The sequence below is a fragment of the Sceloporus occidentalis genome, unplaced genomic scaffold, assembly GCF_023333645.1.
Source record: "Sceloporus occidentalis isolate IW3139 unplaced genomic scaffold, rSceOcc1.0.p SCAF_4, whole genome shotgun sequence".
NCBI classification, from domain to species: Eukaryota; Metazoa; Chordata; class Lepidosauria; order Squamata; family Phrynosomatidae; genus Sceloporus; species Sceloporus occidentalis.
Window position 1 is genome coordinate 189442309 of NW_028316984.1, and position 21959 is coordinate 189464267.

General features: G+C 41.3%; 1 protein-coding gene across 1 annotated transcript in view; it reads left to right on the forward strand.

Moving 5' to 3' along the window:
- The first annotated feature begins 7152 nt into the window (after positions 1 to 7152).
- AHNAK2 (AHNAK nucleoprotein 2) overlaps positions 7153 to 21959 on the forward strand; it is a 139357-nt gene continuing 124550 nt past the window's right edge. Inside the window, exon 1 of the mRNA XM_089523177.1 lies at positions 7153 to 7465. Coding sequence (XP_089379303.1) covers positions 7411 to 7465 — 55 coding nt within the window. The 5' untranslated portion in view covers positions 7153 to 7410. The remainder of the gene's footprint in view (positions 7466 to 21959) is intronic.

Here is a 21959-nt window from a genome sequence, read left to right on the forward strand (position 1 = left end):
CTAGAAACTCAAAAGGGATGGGGCCAGCCATCAGACGGTCAGGGTGCCAACACAGAGGAAGTCCTGTTATCATTACCCACCAGATTAGCCTCACAGCATAGAGGGACAGGCAATAAGGCCTCTGCTGAGTATCTGAAATGCTCAGCCAAACCGTGCAGCGTCCCTCCGGACAGCACATGTCACGCGTGCGCCATTGGCGCGCTGGTTATGTAAGTGACACACAGTGACGTGTATACACTGTGCATCCCTTACATCAAGATGGTGGTGCCTGTGTGGACAGGATGCCGCCATGATGCCACCAACATTCTGTGCTAGGGTTAGGGACAGTGCGGTTGGTGCACAGCCCCTAACCCTAGTATAGCCAGCAGCACACCACTTCAGGGCCATCTGTCCCAGGCCTATGAGTCACTCTGTTTTCTGAGGGTCTCTCTTCAAGACTGGTAATTACTACCCCCTTTAACTCCTGATTCCTTTCTACCCAACCTCTCACAGCTTTCTTTCTGATAGCCTTTTATGGTACTTGAGGTTGCACTGGGTTTTGTATGTTTGCGTGCACCCTGACACATTTCTAAATAAAACCCTTCTATTCACTGAAACTAACTCTCTGCAGTTAGTACTAGTATACATAGGTTAAAAGATTCCTGAAGTTCCCCTCCCTTCACAGGCCTCCTTTTGAGCTATATTTTCCCCATAATTTCAAAGAGATGCTGGCACTGTTGGTGTGGATGCTCCAACATCCCCCACACACCTTTGAGGGTAATACTGGGCAGGCTCTTATGGCCCCAAAGCTGCCCTGACATCACCTTCTTACCTGGGCACTCTGAAGTGATGATAGGTTGTTGTTTGCACCCATGTCCTGCAGTGCTACCATCACCACCACGTGTCACTCACTCTAAGGCCAAAAATGAGGCACCCAGCATCAATCGTATAGCAGCACGATGGAATATGTGTACGAACAGCCACCCGCCATTGTTCTGCAGGGCTCCAGATCTTATGTCATCTCGACAGTCCTCACCAATACCAGGGATTGGACCCTGCATTGTCTGGACTGACTCCCATGAGAGCAGGAGGAGGACGTGGTGTTTGGCCCATGTTGGACCCGGCATTGGTTTATCAAGGAAAGCCCCAGTTAATCCTCTACCATCCCACTTTTTCAACTTCTTTTAAAGTGTCCTACTAAAGCTGGAGTGATGGCAAACATGGTTTCTGTATGCTCAAATGTTGCCCCTTCCTATGTTAAATGGACCATGTTCACACATTCGTTCTCATGAAAGGCACCAGAAGGTAGGCAAAACCCACTGGCAAACTTCTCCCAGTGGGCTGAACGTGATTCAGCCTGTGGCCAAGAACCATTGCTCTATACCTGGAAGAGCTTGGCTTGGCCAAATGCCCCACCCTGGGCTGCCGAGATTGCTCTGCTTTGCTGCTGCATCATCTCAGTTTGTTTTTAAAAGCTCAGTATCTGACTTGGTCATCTGTCGTGCCAAGGGAGCTTCATGTGTACTCTTGTCACTTTCTCTCCACTCTTACTTCACTTCATGTTCCCTGTAAAACAGGACAATTTGTGCCAATTGACTTTTACTGAGGGCCAGCTTGGTGGGGGAAAGAAAAGCTTGGCACTTCAAGAAAAATAAACTGATAAACGTCCCTGGTTTTGTATCATTACATAACAACCATGGTTTTTTATACAGCGATTCTCCAGTTCACATTTGCATGCATCATTCTCTCTATTGCATGGGCCAATCCTTTATTTTTGCATGCTGGCAAATAATGTGGGTATGGCTACAGAAGCCTGACAGAATCCCCCCAGAGTATTTTCTCCTGCTTCTGGACTTGCAGTTCTCTTCCCAGGTACAATTGTTTCTGGATTGATGGAAACAATGACATTTGTTAGGCTCCAAGAGTGAGACAGCAGGTGGCATTTTATGCCATATCCTCTACGTGAATTTTTATTTAGTCTGATGTGAGAGATAAATGATGTATTGCAGCAAATCCAGGGAGCAAGCACTGAAAGGATAGCTGTTCACACTTTGGAGGGAGGGAGGGAAATTCTCCATGTGATATTATAAAACGTGGAAGAAGAATCTCAATACTAGTTCTAACAGTGGAATATTCTCCTGCTGGAGGCTCACCAAAGTCCTAGCTTGAGTGTCTTTTTAAAACAGTATTGGCTGTTGGAAATGAGGAATGAGACAAGAGCCCAGAAAAGTTATTTTTGGACTATAACTCCTAAAATATCAATCAGGGGATTTGGGGAGTTGTTGTCCAAACATTCCTTTTTTCAAGCTGTAGCTGGGAAGAAGAAGTTTGAGAGCAGGTTTGTTGGGGCGGGGGGTTGTTATTTGGCGTATCCCCCTGAGAAGGATGGGGTACAAATTAAATGGGTAAATCAGATGTGGGAACTGTCTAACCCTCCAGATGCAACTGCAATTCCCAGCATTCCTCATCATGCCTATGCTGACTGGGTATTCTGGGAGTTGTGCTTTAGAAATCTAGGGAGACTCAGGGGCTATTCAGACCGGCATTTTGGGCTGGCTTGGGGGCAGAGTTGGGGCATAGCATCTCCATGACGCATGCCCCAGCTCTGCCCTCTGGGCAGCGTGACACCACAAGCTGGATGGTGCGCAGCATCACGGCACTCCTCTAGCACTGTGTACATATGATGCAGCATCGAAGGAGCATCGCCAAGCCACAGCAATACAACTATCGCACCCTTTGCAGGGCTCAAAAATGAGCCGCTTTTTGAGGCTCCTTTTTGCACCCTGCAAAGCACATATTGGGGCTGCTGCATGCAGTTGCCATGGCCATGATCTGGCTGAAACAGGAGCGGCTACACGCCGCCCCTTCGGGGCTGTCTGTACAGCCCACAGTTCCTATCCCTAGAATCAACTGACAATTAAAATTGGTTTTTGTAGTTTTCTCAGGCTATGTGGCCATGTTTTAGAAGAATTTATTCCTGACTTTTCACCAACTCTTGTAGAACATGGCCACATAGCCTGAAAAACCCACAAAAAGCTATGGATGCCGGCCATGAAAGCCCTTGATTTCAAATTAAAATTGTATTTACTAATCTGATTTATATCCTGCTTTTCACCCAAAATGAGATGCAAAGTGGCTTATCATACAGAGTTGTCCTTCCACATTCACTGGGGTTAGGGGTGAAAGACCCCTGTGAATATGGAAAAACCACAAATAAAAAAGCACTATTCTCTTTATTTAAGAAAACACTTCTCTAGGAATCTCCAGGTCACCCAGTGCAACTCTAAGGTCAACATCTGCCAGAGGTAAATCATAGAATCATTCTGGAGGACCTACAAATGCCTAGAGAACTGTTTTCTCCAGGATGTTCTAGGTTCTCCAGCACAACTCTGTGATCAACTTCAAGCAGAGTTGTGCTGGAGGACTTAGAGATTCCTAGGTAGAACATATTAAAACTGCAAATAATCAAATCCGCAAAAGTCAAAACCGCAAATGTGGAGGGCCAACTGTAAGTAGGAAAACAAAATAGTCAAAACAATATTGGGGGGGGGGGGTTTAAAAAGGATTAATCAATCACTCTGATTAAAACATTATTTAAAACAATTAAAAATACATGTCCTTACAAGATGAACCAATAAGGTTGTAGGGATGGAGATCAAGCCCTTCTCTGAAGATTATAAGATTCGGGCAAACACATGTGTGGATATATAGGGTTTCAAAGAGTCTGGATCTAAACTGTAAAATGTTGAATCTGGATATAACTGGAGATGTTTTCTTATAAAAACGATATATTTCATGAACATTTAGGGGGAGGCAGTTATCAGAATCATGGCCATGGAATAAACCAAGCCACTTTGGATCACTCAGTAAGCTGAAACAATATATGCAGACTACTACTGTTTATGATAGTAACAGTAATAGTGAAAGCCAGCATGGTATTGTGGTTTGAACACTAGACTTCAATTTTGGAGACCACTTGGCCACAGAAACCTACCGGATGACCTTAGAATTATAGAATCATAGAGTTGGAAGAGACTGCAAAGGCCATCCAGTCCAACCCCCTGCCATGCAGGAAATCTAAATCAAAGCATCCCCGACAGATGGCCATCCAGCCTCTGTTTAAAAACCTCTAAGGAAGGAGACTCCACTACACTCCAAGAGAGTTTGTTCCATTGTCGAACAGCCCTTACTGTCAGGAAGTTCCTCCTAATGTTGAGGTGGAATCTCTTTTCCTGTAGCTTGCATCCATTGCTCCAGGTCCTAGTCTCTTGGCTGAGTCACACACTCTTAGCCCCAAAAAAACCATTATAAGTTCACCTTAGGGAGGCCATAAGTCAGAAATGATGTAAAGACACACAACAGCAACAACAACAGCAGCAATAGTGGTAGTATTTAATGGTAGTGTTTACTGCTCCAGTAAAACAGTTCTCATAGATAATTTATTGGTAACGCTATTAGGCTCGTGCTTCCATCTGTTTATTATCTCCTCCTACATAGGAGCCAGCATGGTATAGCTTTGCATGTTGGACTACAACTCTGGAGACCAGGGTTCAATTCCCAGATTACCCATAAAAACCGTTGGGTGAGCTTGGGCTTGTCACATGCTTTCAGCCTCAGGAGAGGGCAATGGAAAACCTCTGAATAAATTTTGCCAAAAAAACCCCATAATAGGATTACCTTAGGATCGCCACAAGCTGGAAGCAACAAAACTTAGAGTCACAGAATCATAGACTTGAAAGGGGTCCTATGGGCACCATCAAATTCAACCCCTGCTCAATATAGCATCTCCAGCTGAAGCATCCCTAGCAGGGAGCTGTCCAGCCTCTTTTGGAAGATATCAAGAGAAGGAGACCCCACCAGATGTCTAGACAATTGGCCCCATTGCAGAACTGCTTTTACTGTCATGATGTTTCTTCTAATGTTTGATTGAAATCTACTCTCTTGTAACTTCAAACTATTAGACCTGGTCCTACCTGCTGGGCCAGCAGAGAACAGTTCTCCCCCACCATGACAGCCCTTGAGGTATTTAAAGAGATAAATCCTGCCATCCCTCAGTGTTTTCTTCACCAAGCTCAACATGCCTGGCTCCTTCAATCTCTCCTCAAATGTTTTCTTCTCCATGTCTCCTGTTGCCCTTCTCTGAACCTGCTCCAACTTATCTATGTCCCATGACTGAATGTACAACTCCAAATGAGGAAAGAGCTTAGCATCCTGGTTAACCTCTACATTCAGTGGCATGATGGTGATTTCATAAATATGTCACCTGTACATGTACACTTGTTAAGTCCAGCGTTGTTCTTGTTTTAGTCCCCCTGCCATTGTGTTGCTCTATTTGCCACCCTGGGGGATGAATGGTGAAAGAACAGGGAGACCAGGAACTAAATCATAAATCAGAATAAGCAGGAGAATTTCACCATTAGCTGAATGACCATTCTCAACCATTCTCTCCAAACACACAATTCTCACCCTCTTTTTAGGGTAAGGAAAAGGTCCCCATGCTGTTTGGCTACCAGCTCTCACTAGCTGATTTGCAGCGATTGAGAAAGTTATGATTTTGGACTACAACTCCCAGATACATGCTGTCAGCCTCAGGGGAGGGCAGTGCTCATATTGGCTGGTCATTCTGGGAAGTATAATCTAAAAGTAATGTTTCTGGTCTCCTGTTCTTATGGGTTGGAATTCCAAGCTCAGCTCTTTCAGGTTATGTGTGCAAACTGAGGGTGCAACTAAACTGTAGAAATAATGCAGTTTGACACCACTTTAGCTGCCAAGCCTCCATCCTACAGAATTTTGAAATTTGTTGTATTTGTGAGGCACCAACATTCTTTGGCAGAGAAGGCTAAAAAAAACCCTGAAAAACTACAAATCCCAGGATTCCACAGGATGAAGCCACAGCACTTAAAGTGGTGTTAAACTGCATTATATCTACAGTATAGATGCACCACGAGAGTATGTTTCCTAAGAGAATTCAAAACCATGATAATAGCTGTTAAGATTAATTGAAAATGCCCCTTTCCCATGCTTATGAAACATTAGGGGAGGAAGAACATGTGACATTTTTAAAAAGCCATTTATTCCTAAATTTACTAATAGTTTTTTAAACCCTTCTGTTAAACAGTACACATGCATTTTTTACAAAATTCAAACAGGATGTTTAAAACAACATGTATGTCCAAAAGAGTAGATGTTGCTGGACTACATGTTCCAGTAGCCACAGTCAGTATGAGCAATAGTGAGGGATGCTGGGAGCTGCAATCCAGTGGTAGGCCTCATGATTCCCAGTTTTGGTTTACAGACATGACACTGTGCAAAAGGTGAGCCATTTTATTATAACAAAGGGAGGGATAAAAGGTCTTGTGACACCTTTAGACTGACCACTTATCTGAAGAAATGGGCTGTAGCCTATAAGAGCTTATGTTTATGCAAATTGGTCAAACTTAAAGATGAAGTTACCCTTCTCTTTTTATAGTTGTTATTACAATAACATCTAAAATCCACAAAATACCTTTATTGGCCCAGCAAAAATGCACAGACTGTATGATGCAATCTTTCTAAGTTGCACTGACATCTTCATCAGGCAAAGGGGTTAAAAACCATACAGGGAAAGAAGGAGAAAAAAAATCCTGTATGAATTTGTACACCTTTGCCAGATGAAGAAGCCAGTGGAGCTTCGAAAGCTGATGATGCATTTTGTGTATTTTTGGTTGGCCCCATAAAGATATTACTGTTTTGTGGGTCTGGGGCATTATTTTATTTCGCTATATGGCCAGCACAGCTACCCCAGATATAGTTGTTATTAAGCTTTCAAATCCCAAAAATTTCATCCCTGAGCTCACAATTCCAAAAGCTGCTCTATGCTGAAGAATTTATACGCAGAAGCTTAGCAATATAACTGCACACTGTTTTGGTCCCTTTGCTCTGAAGATTCTGGAAACACAAACTGCATCTCGGGTTCCCAAAGTGCCATCTGTTCTCTTAGCTTTCAGTTTAATAGGAAAGGCATAGCCAATCTGGTGAGTGTCTGGAACTGGCCATCTTCAGACAGCTTCTCTGGGTATCTTTTGGGTCCCTGCAAGGAGGAGTCACATCACCATCCACCACACCACTCCCTTTCTCTGCAATGACCTGAAACCTCCACTCTGCGAGGCTGCAAGCAAGCACGCATGCAATGCAGGGCAGACCTGAACCATTTAGTCTTCATCCAGGGAGGGATGTAGATTTTTCTTCTCCTGACGACTGGAGAGTGTGTCAGCAATCCATTTCCATCCTAGCCGCACTTTGTCCGGCATCTCAGAAAATCACAAACCTTCCATCTTCTGCACTGTGGACTGATGCTACAAGAGATTAGAGACAAAGGATCAGAGGCTGTTTACCTGTCACTCTCTTTCTTTCTCTCTCTCTGATATTGCTGTACCAACATAATCCACCAAGATGTGCGACTGCTTTCATCTTGTACTTCCTAACTGGCCCGGATCTCCAGCCAGTGGTGGGCTTACTTTTTTTCTCCTATATTTTCCTGCTATGCTGCTGCTGTTTTGCTATGCCTTTGCTGGCTGCTGCATCTCTGTGAAGCCATCGCTGCAGCTTCTAGGGTGTGGCTTTTCCCAGATACTGCATGGATCAGATAAGGAGTCCAGAGAGGAGCTGTGATACTCACCCAGGCGAAACTTTCCCATCACCTTCTTAGGACACATCAATGTCAGCTTTAAAAACTTCTGCAATGTGTATTATTTCAGCTGCATAGCTTTTCTTTTCCTTTCACTTGTCAGGAAGATCAGCTTTTATTTTTCCTAACTGCATGCCTTCAATTTCACTCCTCCCCTCCCCCGCCATAGTAATATAGAGCACCGTGCATGGCACAACGCAAAAAGAAGCTCACGCTGGCTTATCTGACTGCAAAACTGAAAAGATGGGTATATGCTTTGAATGTGTACAGTAGATGTCCAATGTTTCTCTTCCTTAGTTCTTGGAATTGATGTGCAACAGCAAAAAGTTAGGGGCACGGAAGTACAAGCATAATGCTTGGAGGTGGTAAAAGAGTGCCACCATGCGCTACGAACTTTGGAAGTTTCAAAAATAATTTTAGGCTATGCTTCTGGATCCTCTCAAGGGAGGAGGTGGATAATTGTTTAATTTTTAAAAGACTTTTGGGATTTCAGATAATGCGGAATCCCTTGTTTCTAATAATATGGGTAAATATAGATTCTGAGTTGGCAAGAAGAAGAAACTCTGTGCATGCCCAAGGGTTCTCTTCCTTTTGCCCATTTCATTATGTGTTGCTTGTGTTTTCTTTAAAGAATAATCAGGTTTAAGTTGATGGAGATAAAGAAAAGGGAGAGGGAAAGAGGAGAGTATAATGCTGAGATGAACAAAACTTTCTAGAGGTTTCCTTTCCTGTTTATGCCATCCAAGAACCCCACTTAATAGCAACAAGCTCCCAGCTTGTTGTCCTCTATTACAGAACAAGGTATACACAAGATCTGCATGATAATCATTATAGGATCTGTAATGCAAATATCCCCCATCCACCCCTAGAATGCTTCAGTAATTGGCTAATATATTCTAAAGACAAGAAATGTAATTGCCTTGAAGGCTGACTGCCAACCATGTGGTTGATATATTGGAAAAGTGTTATGAATCGGCAAAGGATGTCAGTAATCAGATTAGAGAGTCGGGTGGTAAATGAAAGTGTTATCTCTATTGTTTACAAGATCAAAGTTAACAGACGCAACATCTTTTCTCTAAAAAAACTTGGTGTTGTAATTTTAGGCCAAAGTTATAAATTCTGAAAGAGACTTTTACAAGATGCTTGTAAAACACACACACACACACACACACATATGCACATGCATAAATGCACATTGGAGAGATCTTAAAGGGGGCATACTGAATGCATGAGTTGTTATAATGTCTGGTGTGTTGCTGTCTTGTTGGTTTAAGTCTGTTATGAGCCTGCCTCCTAACGCACTGGAATTTATGGGCTCACTTTATCACTCTTCTTTCTGATGTAAAGCAGGAACCTGACTTTTTGAAGACATCCTGTTGATAATTTCTCCATGGAGCTAGGGGCTATTGCTTTCTCTCTTCAAGGAAGAGCAAAGCATACTTTATCCTTTTCCTAATCCCAGGATAATATTTTGATTAGATAATCACTGTCTGAGTAATAATATTTTCCAGCTTCAGATTTTACAAGAGGTCAATCAGTAACTCCCTCCTAGAGTAACTTTTTTCCATCCCTCAGCTATCAGATCATATTTTTACTAAGACATAATTTCAGAGCATGTTTGCTGTTTCACTTTTCAGTGAAGTCTACATGCTGGTGGAACTCCATCACTATCTCACAGAAGCATCACTGACTCTTCTCACTTGGTCTGGAAATGCAGATAGAGATTTTCCCACCTGCCTCTCTCAGAGAATGTAACATAAGAGAAGGCTGTTTGAAAGACCATCTTCTCCTTTATGAACATGCCTGGGTTTTAAGGAGAATTTGGAAGAAGTCCTTTGGGGAAATACAGCCCCCAGAATCATTCTTCCAATACCTTCTCTTGGTGCCATCATTTTGGAGGCAGGACTACGCGGGGACATAAGAAAAGGCTTTCTTGATGGCTGCTCCCAAGCTTTGGATCTCCCTGTTGCGGGAGGCTAAGATAGGCTGGCTGCCTCTTTGTCAAACTTTTGCCAACAGCCACAGACTGGGGCAGACTTTTGACATCTAGGTAGTTTTTAATTTAAAGGGCTTGATGTTTCTGTCAGGAAAATTCTACAATTTGTAGTCTCCCAACATTTGCAAACTTAGGTTGCATCCAGCCTTTCTGTTTCAGGGAGGAGGCTGGAGCTTTGTGCCTGCATGCCTGGTTTGAATGCAGAAGGCCTCCACTTCTGGCTACATTATCATTTAAAAGGTTTTGAAGACTGGGAATAATATCTGCTGGAGACCATAAAGAACAGCCGCCAAGCAGAGTGGACAGTATTGAATCAGAGCCATCTGACTCAGCATAAGGCATTTTTCCATGCAGCTGGATAATGGATTCCCAAGATGAATCAACTCTATAGGCTCACTTTGATTCTAAATAAGTTTTAGGAGGGGGAGGAATCTCAGGGGAAGAGGGCTGTTCTGAAAAATATGTATATATATTTTCCTCAATTGTTAGACTTCGTGTTTTGTTTGTTAGTTAGTTTGTTTGAATAGTGTAGTCTGTGCGACTGTGGTTGATGCTTAATGTCTCATGTATAAGAGAATCATAAAGTTGGAAGAGACCCCAAAGGGCCATCCAGTTCAACCCCTTGCCATGCAGGAATACACAATCAAAGCACCCCTGGCAGATGGCCATCCAGCCTCTGTTTAAAAAAAACAAAGGAGACTTCACTCTTCAAGGCAATATATTCTACTGTCAAACAGCTCTTACCGTCAGGAAGTTCTTCCTAAAGTTGAGGAGAAATCTCTTTTCCTGTAGTTTGAATCCATTGCTCTGGGTTCTAATCTCTGGAGCTACAGAAAACAGACTTGCTTCATCTTCAGTATGACATGCCTTCAAATATTTAAACAGGACTATCATATCACCTTTAACCTTCTCTTTTCCAGGCTAAACATACCTAAGTCGCTCCTCATAAAGTTTTCAGACCTTTCACTATTTTGATGGCCCTCCTCTGGGCACACTCCAGCTTCTCAACAGACTTTTTGAATTGTGGTGCCCAGAATTGGACACAGTATTCCAGGTGAAGCCTGACCAAAGCACTGTTATTTCTCTCAATCTAGACACTATGCTTCTATTGATGCAGCCTAGAACTGCCTTGGCTCATCACACTTTTGACTCATATTCAACTTGTTGAGATGCTCTTTGTAACATCGCCTATATAACATCACTAGTGTCTTGTAACACAATAAGGCATCATCACCAGGTCTCAGTTTTGGTCTCGAAATGTAAGAGCCTGGGATTGTCCTGACCTGGCTATTCTTGTTCAAGACAAGGGCTTTATAATGTAATTGTCCTGTCTTGTCCATGGTATTTGGTGGAGCTGGTCCAAAAGACATTGTTTCATACTTCTTTCCTCCTCCTCCTCCTCCTCCTCCTCCTCCTCCTCCTCCTCCTCCTCCTCCTCCTCCTCCTTCTTCTTCTTCTTCTTCTTCTTTACACATACATATCCATACACAAAATGGAACAGTGCACACTGGGTTGGATGCAGCCTTCCTTACATTGAACTCATTGAAATCAATGAGACCGGTCCTCTTAAGAGGATTGCCAAATCAAAGGGAGTCATCAACATAAATAAAATGATGCCTCACAGACCACTGAGAATACCCTTTCTAGTCCTCCATACACTGTACAGTAACTCCTGCCAAGCCAAAAAGAATGATGGGCTCCATCCAAGTTTAGTCATCATGCTTATTGTAATTTATGGGAATGAAATTACTCATGACTATCTTAAATCTTTTTGACTTCCAAGAGCTTATTGAAAATATAACTACAGTTGGATCCAATGTTTGTTTGTTGTTTTTTTTTGATAGCACTGCAGTATGCATTGATTGATTCAATTTATATCCTGTCTTTCTCCCAACAATGGGAGCTTACAACATATCTTAAAACAATGGAGATTTTTAATAAAAACCTATACACAAACTTAAATGAAAAGTATAAATATAAAACTTATTTAAAAGACAATTTGTTTAAAAGACAATAGAACATATTAAAACATTAATAGTCATTAAAAGACTATATAAACCATATAACAGTACAGTACATCATTTTTTGTGGATTTTTCGGGCTATGTGGCTATGTTTACAATACATCATTAAAAGCCCATCCTATCCAGTTTCTAAAAGCCTGATGGCACAGCAATGTTTTTAACTTGCCAGCAGAAGGAGAACAAAGACAAAACCATTCTAGCCTCCCTAAAGCGGGAGTTACAAAGTCTAGGAACAGCCACCAAAAAGGTCCTCTCCCTTGTTCCCACCAAACAAGCTTATCTCAGAGCCCCCCTTTCCTCAGGAAACTCCTGGAGGAATAGATCTTTTGCAGATAGCCCTCAGCGTCTTTAACAAACTACAGCTCCCAAAATTGTTTGGGGAGGAGGGTACAGGTGTTCAATTTGAGAAGGAGTGTTCAATGGATACAAGTTTTCTGTGTGGGTATTGGCTACATGCAGCATCAAGTGAAGTATATGAGGATGTACTTGGTTTAGTCTCCCTTATCCGGTATTCTGAAGTCCAAAATACTCCAAAATTTGAATTTGTCTACCTGGGTGGCAGAGATTTGTTGTTATTGTGTGCCTTTGATTCATTTCTGACTTATGGCCACCCTAAGGAGAACCTATCATGGGGTTTTCTCACAAGATTTGTTCAGAGGTTTGCCATTACCTTCCCCTGAGGCTGAGAGCATGTGACCCACCCAAGGTCACCCAGTGTGTTTCATGGTTGAGCGGGCAATCAAACCCTGGTCACTAGAGTCACTCAAATCACTTTACCACACTGACTCTCTATAGTGACACCTTTGTTTTCTGGGGGCTCAATGTACACAAATTTTGTTTTGCGCATGAAATTAGTAAAAAGTATTGTGTATAAAATTATCAGATAACTTCAGGCTATGTGTACAAGGTGTATACAAAACACAAATGAATGTCATGTTTAGCTTTAGGTCCCATCTCCAGTTGGGTCCCATCTTTCATTATGTAAATATTCCAAAATCTTGGGGCGGGGGGGGGGGGAGGTATCAGAAATCCAGAAAACTTCTGGTCCCAAACATTTTGGATAAGGGAGACTCAACCAGTATTACTTTTTGTTATTGACTCATATTTACAGTTGCACAAGCCTTGATGGTGTGATTTGGACAGGAGGCAGAGATGTACTTAAGAGGGAGGCAGAATGAGAGCAATGCCCCTCCAAATAAGAATTCTGCCCCCTCCCTATGAAATTTGTTTTCATTCCTCAAATTTTCTAGCATTACAAAGAGTGAGAGAGTGAAAATTGTTCACACCTAGAGCTTCTTATCTTTAATACGTTCACATTCCTTTGGTCACTTTGCCTGCCCCTTTTCTTGGGATGCCTAAACTGTGTTTCTCAAGCTCAGCTGGCATTTTAAGTTGCTGCAAGTCTAGAAATGTGAGGACTGAAAGAAAAATGCATTTAAAAGGGTAGAATTCTTATTTTGACTCTGGAGATCAGGGTTTGATTTCCCATTCAGTCATGGAAACCCACAGGGTGACCTTGGGTGAATCACACATTCTCGGCACCATAAACCCTGTGATCACATCACCATAAATCAGAAGCAACTTGAAGTCATACAACAACAACCATAGCTATACACTAGTACTTTGTGAATTGTGACATCTATAGCAACATGTTTTGCTGTTGGTACATCAGCGCAGGTGAGACTCTCCACCTGTCTTTATCTTCAGAGAAGATGCCAGCCACAGATGCCAGCGAAACAACAGGAATAAACTCTTCTAGAACATGGGCACATAGCCCAAAAACCTACAAAAAGCTATGGATGCTGGCCATTAAAGCCTTGGACTTCACACTCTCCGCCATGTGTGGCACTCTGTAGGGGTTTAGCAAGAGTGGGATGAGGGAAATATTAGTACCCACCAGTGCTTACCAAAACCCCACAGAATGCCTCACATGGTGGCAAAGCTCAGTTGTGCCAATGGCAAAACATGTTGCTACAGATGTCACCACTTGCAAATTTTATCCAGCCTCAGGACTGCAGGGACACCAATCCTGTTCATGCTTCAAGCAACATAGCACAAGACTGTGTCAAGCTTAAATTCAGTTCAACTGAATTAGAAACCAGGCTGCTTGATCATCACATGTCAGACATCACACCCTATGCCTTTATATGATCATCAAAGCTCGACTCAGGCTTGCATCCTTCCGAGGTCGCTAAAATGAGTACCCAGACTGTTGGGGGCAAATTAGCTTACTTGCTAATTAGCTTACTTGCTGTTCACCGCTATGATCTTTGGAATAGCGGTATATAAATAAAACAAATTATTATTATTATTATTATTATTATTATTATTATTATTATACCACTATGTCTTTATATGAGCCCTAATATAGTGGCTCTTTTTTGGCAGAGTGTGTTCAGGTGCACATCATCCAGCAGAGAGCAAAAAATGAACGGGCCAGAGCTTAGAGATGTTACCTTTTGGACTACAATGCTCAGAATCCCCAAGCAGCATGGGAGTTATAGTCCAAAAGGTAAATTTTGCCAATCCACACTTGAGCTATTTCGCCCAAGGTAAGAGAACCAAAAACGAGTGAATCCCATATTTCTTGATGAAAGTTATTTCTTCTCCCAATAGCAAACAGCTCTTATTCTTTGTGATATCAAACAACTGTGTCTCAGTAGGAAGTGAGTCTCTACTCTACTTTGGCTCCTGAAACAGTGATGTCAGCCAGCTCAGCAAGGGAGGTGTTTTAAATTCACCTCCTTAGGGGAATTTACACACACACACACATCTCCCAGGGTTTTCTTTACCAGCTTGGAACACTTTATTGGTGTATCTGCTGGGATAGATTAAGCTTGTTTCTACAGTGATGGAGATACTGGGTAATATATGTACTGGTTAGAAAGAAACTCCATTAGAGAAGATTGTAATCAGCAAACAAACTCTGCATTCATTGCTGAAACAATAAATAGCATGCTGGTTTTATTCTTTTTAATTGGGCTAAATAGGAAGGGTATGTGCTTCTTGGAGGAATTATGCATTGCTTTTGCCAAGAGTTATGATTCAGTAGGAAAAAGGCATGACTTAGCAATGACTCCACATTGCCCAAGTAAGAAGATTTGTGTTCCCTTTACTAGGCGAGTTCGCTACAAAGAAAAACGGCCTTTTCTTCAAATAATTGTTTCATTAATCTATTAAAAGTACATACATTTTCATGTTGCCCAGGTCTCAATATGGGTCTTTTTTAAAAGAGAAGGTGAGGGAGAGGTTAGATACGAGTTGAATAAATAAAAGGTGCATATTTATAGGCATTTACATGATTCTAATCCAACATACATTTACTCAGTATAAGCCCCTTGAACACAAATAAGGATTGTTTCTCAACAAAATATGCAGAAGAGCAGTCTGAAAAGCCAATTTTGAAGTAGGAGGAAAGGAACAGAAGCATCAAGATAGTGAATAATGTATACACACATTATATAGCAGACACTAATCGTCCTTTGCATATCCTCCCACCCTGAGGCCCTGCCATCAACAACAGAACTATACAGATTAACATGAAATTTCCTCCCTACAGTGTGTGTGTGTGTGTGTGTGTGTGTGTGTGTGTGTGTGTATCAAGCTCTCTTCTATGTCAGCATTCTCTGAAGATGCCAACCATATCGAAACATCAGGAATAAACTCTTCTAGAACATGGCCACATAGTCCGAAAAACAAAAAACTTATGGTGACCCCATGAATTTGATAGGGTTTTCTTATAGATTATGGTTTGCCATGTTCTTCCTCTGAAATACAATTGGCCCTCCACGTTTCCGGATTTGATTTTTGCAGATTTTAATAATCTGTTCACTCTAGGAATCTCTAGGTCATCCAGTGTAACTCTGCTAGAGGATCTAGAGATTACTAGAGAAAACACTTTTCTTCCCATTTGTAGATCCTCTAGTGTGACTCTATGGTCAACCTCTGGCAGATGTTGACGATAGAGTTGTGCTGGAGGACCTAGAGATTTCTGCAGAGGTGTTCTCTCAAGTTTTAAAAAAGTGGTTTTGTATTTATAGTTTTTCCACATTCACAGGGGTTTTGTGCCCCTAATCCCAGAAAATGTGGAGGCCCCACTATATTGACTATACCCCAGTATTCTTTGTTGGTCTCTGATCCAAGTACTAACCAGGACTGACCCTGCTTAGCTTCTGTGATCAGACAGGATTTGGTGCTTTCAGGGTATACAGACCAAGACATAGAATAGATGGATCCAAAGTATGGCCCATGCACTAAAGTGAAAAAATTCTAGCCAGAGAAAATTGACTGAGATCTTCTGCTATAAACACTACTGCCAAAAGAGAAAAAAATAAGTACATTCTTGTAGCTGGTATGGAATAATAATAATAATAATAATAATAATAGGATTTATTTATATGCCACCCAATCACTGGGAATCTGGGCAGCTTACAACAGAGGTGATAATAGATGGTTCCCTGCCCTCAGGCTTACAATCTAAAAGACACGCCACAAAAGGAGAAGGGAATAGTGGGGGGGATCAGGTACAGCATTCTTCTCTCCCTCTGATGCCTGGACCAAGGCAGATGGACTGGAGGGAGGGCTCTTCTTCTTCCAGCTAGCCCTGATGGAGCTGGGCCTGCCTGGTCAACTCCCTCGCATTATGACTTTCAAGACTATGCTTTATTTGAAAAGATTTGTTATAATTTTGGTAAAAGAAGAAAACTACTTTGCATAAGGCTGCAGTTCCTCCAAAAAAATAAAACCCTGAGTTGTATGTACCAGAATACTATCTGGGGCAGAATAATATGCAGAGATAGTAGAATCAGGACAGAGTAGGACCAGACCATAATTATAGAGCTGGGTGAAACAACTTTTAAGCAGGATATTGGGTTAGTATTTTGCCACAGCCAGGCTCTAAACACTAAACAGTGGGATCAGAGCTGTTGATATATAAAGGTAAACAGTTATTCCGCAATAAAATGCCAGCTAATGCAAAGTGCATTGTTAACCTCAAATATTAAAACAAGGTATCCAAACTTCAGTTTATGGTAATATCAAAGAAAAACTTCAGTTTATGGTAATATCAAAGAAGGTAACACTAATTTCAGACTGAGTGCCTATGAAAAAAAAGCTTGTTAGATAAGTTTTTGCAGCGAAAAGAAAATTCACAATTCATCTGAGGGATCAGCTCACTTGCAAAATGAAATTGTAACCCAGAGAAAGAAATACTAACTTTTAATTAAACATTCCTGCAGAAAAGTCTCATTTCTCAAAATGGAAATGAAAAATGCACGCAGAACTAGTAAGAATGGAAGCTTTACAAGTCATATGAAAAACCGAAAGGTCAACACAGTAGTGGAGCTCTCAAATTCTGGAGAAAAAGAATGGTAGATGCTCAAATCTAAGAGAGGTCTAGAAGCTTTGTTGCTGTGTGCGTTCAAGTCATTTCTGATTTATAGTGACCCTAAGGTAGACTTGTCACAGGTTTTTTGTGGCAAAATTTGTTCAGTGAAGGCTTGTCATTGCCTTCCTCTAAGACTGAGAGTGTGACTTGCCCAAGGTCATCTAGTGATGGTACATGGTTGCGCAGATTCAAACCCTTGTCACCTGGAGTCCTAAGCTGCTGCCACAGTGCAGAATTAATGCAGTTTGACACCACTTTAACTGTAATGGCTCCATCCTATGAGATCCTGGGATTTGCAGTTTGTTTTGACACCAGAGCTCTCTGACAGAGAAGGCTAAACATTTCACAAAACTACATATCCCAGAATTCCATAGCATGGAGCCATGGCAATTAAACCAATCCATTAATTCTGCAGTGTAGATGCGGCTCTAGTCCAACACTCAAAACACTACAGCATACTGTCTCTAAGATGCTTGTCTTTTTCTATCTGCCTTTTAAAAAAAAATCAAACTACCAACCAGAGCAGAAATCATGCCCCAATTTGCCAGTACCAAATAATTCATCAGGTTGGATATTCCCTTGGAATTTTGCTAGAAACAGCTAGCTCACGAAAGCTCTAAATTATGTATCTTTTAAACTCCATTTGGAAGGCACAGATTTCTGAAGCCACCTTTCCATAAAGTTTTGGCTCTTAAAAAGAGTATGTGACATGCAGTGTGAACAAACGGATAGTGCATGGCCACTTCTAGAGAGGATATGGAAGGGAGTCACCAAGGAGCCTGAGCACAGATTTTGATATGCTATTGAGGCAACTAAAGCTGCATAGCTAAAGCAGAAGAAAGAGAAACTTGTTTGTATGTGGCACACCTAACTTTTTCAAAAATATACACCTAATTAATTCTGGAATGTTTTTATGATGTTTATATACTGTTGTCCAAATTGTATAATGTTTTATACCCTTGTTGTAACCCGCTTTAATCTTCTTTGGAAAAGCGGGCTATAAATAAACAGTATTATTATATTATTATGAAAAGTATACACCTATTCACTTGCTGCCAAGTGAACTTCTACTGATGGTGTCTCTACAAATGAAAGACTGCCAAGATCCCCCATCATCATCTGATGCCCTCTGGTTTTGCAAACTCTGGGTCATGGCTTCCTTAACTGAATCAATCCAACTGTATCACACCCTCCCTCTTTTCCTATAGCCTTCTACTTTACCAAGCAATACCGTCTTCTGTAAAATCCACTAAACAATAATACCTTTGCTGGGTCAACCAAAATGCACAAAACAGAAGTTGCAAGCTTTCAAAGTTCCACTGCCTTATTCATCAGCCAAAGGTGTTAAAAATCATACAGGAGGGATGAAAAAACTATGACAATGTTAATCACGGACCTGCATTTTGTCAAGTTATTGTTGTTGTTCTCAGTCAAGATAGTATAGAGGGATATTCAATAACATCTTGACAACATGCAGGCCTGTGACTAAGGTCATATTTTTGAATGCTTGCAACTTGTATTTGGTGCATTTTGGTTGTCCCAATGAAAGTATGTGGATTTTGGATGTTACTGTATTTTGCTATATGGGCAACACAGCTGCATGGCAGGGGGTTGGACTGGATAGCCCTTGTAGTTTCTTCCAACTCTATGATTCTATGTTTTTTCCAACAACTCACATCATCTCATAGAATATGCAGAGTAAAAGTTACCATTTAGTCATCTTTCATTGTCATTTAAAATAATTAACAACTGGTTCCCAAAACAATTGCTTTCTCCCCGGTAGAACCCCAGGAGTTGGCAGTATTGTTGTTCCAGCTCCACCTCTGGTCAGTGTTTTCTCCATCCTACCAGTATTACCTGCAATTATGGGCCATTCAGCACATCCACATCCCTGGCTCTCCTCCATAGATCCAGAGGACTCAGTCCTTCCCTCTCCTCTGATTTCTAGTCTCTATCTGAACCACCACTGGTCATCTTCATTTCTAGTGAGATTTCAGACCTGATTTGCTCTAAGACCCACTGATTTGTCTTTTTAGCCATCTGTGGGATCGATAGAACTCTCTTCTAGCACCACATTTCAAATGAGTTCATTTTCTTCTTGTCAGCTCTGTTCACCATCTTTCACCCCCATTCATAACACACTTCCTGCTGGAGTGCTTTTCCAAATATCTGGATGGGGAGGAAGCTCCCTGTTTAGTATGCATTTTTGCACTATGTAAAACAGCATCTTCCTCTCAGTCTCTGATAAAACCTAACACAAAGTAACCAGCCCCTAATGCAAAGCAACCAATGGTTGGTCACCTTCACTTGCCCTATAATATAAATCAGAAGCGATGGGAGAAGGACTGAACCATCTGGGAAGATTTCCAAGTTTGTTTCTTTAAAAAAAAATCTAAAGTCTAGACCTTGACAAGTGTGTGAGCAGAAGTGCGGATGTGCTCTGAATGGGGATTAAGCTAGAGGACAGGTAGAGAGCAGACTCTGGCAGAGATAAGGTTGGTTTCCTTTACACAGCTGTTTTTTAAATACACTTTTGGCCTAGAGCTAAACACAGTTGTTATAAAATGATAAATAATATCCATCTAATCTAGCCCATTTGGATGAATGGGATACTCAACAGATCTACAGATTTAACTTGCAACAGAAATCCTGTTCAAACAACTAATACTGGTGTCTAGGACAAAAAGTTGCTTTTTGTCTTATGGAGACTCCCATGAATTTTATAGATTTTCTTAGGCAAGGAATACTGAGAGGTGGTTTGCCATTAGCTTCCTTTGAAATATAGCCCATAGTACTTGTTATTCCTTGATAGTCTCCACCAGGGCTGACCTTGCTTAGCTTCCAAGTTCAAAGGAGATCTGGTGCCTTCAGTTCAAATACACTTTATTATTATACCATCAATTTAAGTACATTTAAGACTCATTTATACATAGGTAAAATATCATCCTCATCAAGCATAAGTGGGAGATTTTAATGACTTTTAATAAAGAATTTATTTTCACTTAAATTCAGCTGTATTTTAATCAGGTTTGCATGCATGTAGCCAATTTTTAATGTAGTTTTAACTAAGAAAATAATACTGTATATACCCAACATGTATCAGAAGTCTGGATGTGTGCCAATTGCACATCAGGCAAAAGTCATCCCATTGGCTACAAATGTGCAACAGATACCTGTCCATTGTAATGTTATGGCAGCCCCTAGATGGATATGGATATTGTGAAACAACTCAATTCACTTTTGCGCACAGGTAAGGCCCAAAAATTTATGAAAACACAAGTCTTAACCAGAATGCCAACTACTCATCTATAGTTGACCTCACGTATAAGTCAAGGACAGGGTTTGGGGCCAAAATTATGGATTTTGATACAACCTGTGGATAAGTCAAGGGTAAAACTTAGGGATACGTAACAAACAAAGCATTTAAAGGATGACAGAAAGGAAAACAATGCCAAAGAACTTACAAAATTCGGGCAGGCATAACTGTTTGTGCTCACCCTAAAGGCTGGCAGGGTTAGAGAGTAGAGAGCGCTGGTTCTTCTTTTAGGTTCTCCCAGGACAAACTAAGCTCTCACCTTTTGTCACTCTACTGAGAGAAGAGGATGCTTCATTTCTTTAAAATGAGAGTTACAGTACAGTACTTACATACTTATATAAATGCCCCTGTATGTGTGTGTGTGTATACCCGCGGATAAGCCGACCCAGATTTTTGGGTCAATTTTGGACTAAAATTTCTAAACTTATACCTGACTATATGCATTATTATTTTAGGGAAATTAAAGCATAAAATAATCTGCCTTAAGATTGAACTATGATCCATTCTGTCACCTCAATCCATTATTGCTTTAGGCCACTCAATTCTAGAACCAAGCTGGCTTGGAAATTTTGGGTGTTATACTCCATAAATTAAGTTTTCCAAGCTATGTTCGCTCAGGAATACTTTTGTTATGCCTCCTAAGCCAGTGTACATGAAGAACTCTGAACATCTAAAAGGCTCTATCTATGTAGGCTGTAAGTCATGTTATTATTAATAATAAATATTTTAAGTGCCTAAAATAGCTAGGGAATGTACTCAGATGAGATAAAGGCAGACTTTGCCCACTGGATCACAATTAAAGAAGACAGACAGAAAGAGTAAATTGGGGGAAATGGATTCTGTAAAGAAGCAGAAGCCACAGAGTGCAGGCACTAAGAACATCATTTACCGAAAGCAAGAGGTTTTCTATACAGAGTTTTCGTCTGAAGCAGGTCAAGAAGAAGCCAAGAGGGGAGGGGCATCCAAAGATAGGAAACACCAGCAGAGAAATACCATGTTTATAGGAGAGAAAGGGGGAGGCATGGGCTAGATAGAAGATCAACAGAACATCGAGTCGAATATAACATACTGTGCAATGGCATCCACATAGTGGATAACAAGTTCAATGTTTCTGCAACTCTCTGGCAGACTCTTGATCCTATAGGGCTAACTTTTAAAATAAATACAGTGGTCCCTTGCCTTACACGGGGATCCATTCCAGACCCTGCTGCGTAAGGCAAGTTCTGCCTATGCTTGAGTCCCATTAAGGATAATGGGGCTCATGCACGCGGCACCATGGCGGCATGAGCACTGCGATCATGCGCACCATTCATTAAAAGGCACAGGGTTTCCAGCATAAGCTGGAAGCCACGTAAAAGGCACCCGCAAACACAGCTGCATCTTAAAACAAGCAATTTAAAAACAAAAGTCTGGAATCCTGCATATCCCTTCATGCAACATAAATTAACTAAAGTGCTAAAAAAAGCCAGCAACTGAATACGGAAATTGTGCATCTTTGCAATTTTATTTCCTGCACATGTTAAGTCTACTTGTGAGCAAACAAAGCTCCAATAGAATTTTGGTGGAAAAAAGTATAGGCACAGCCTTGTCCTT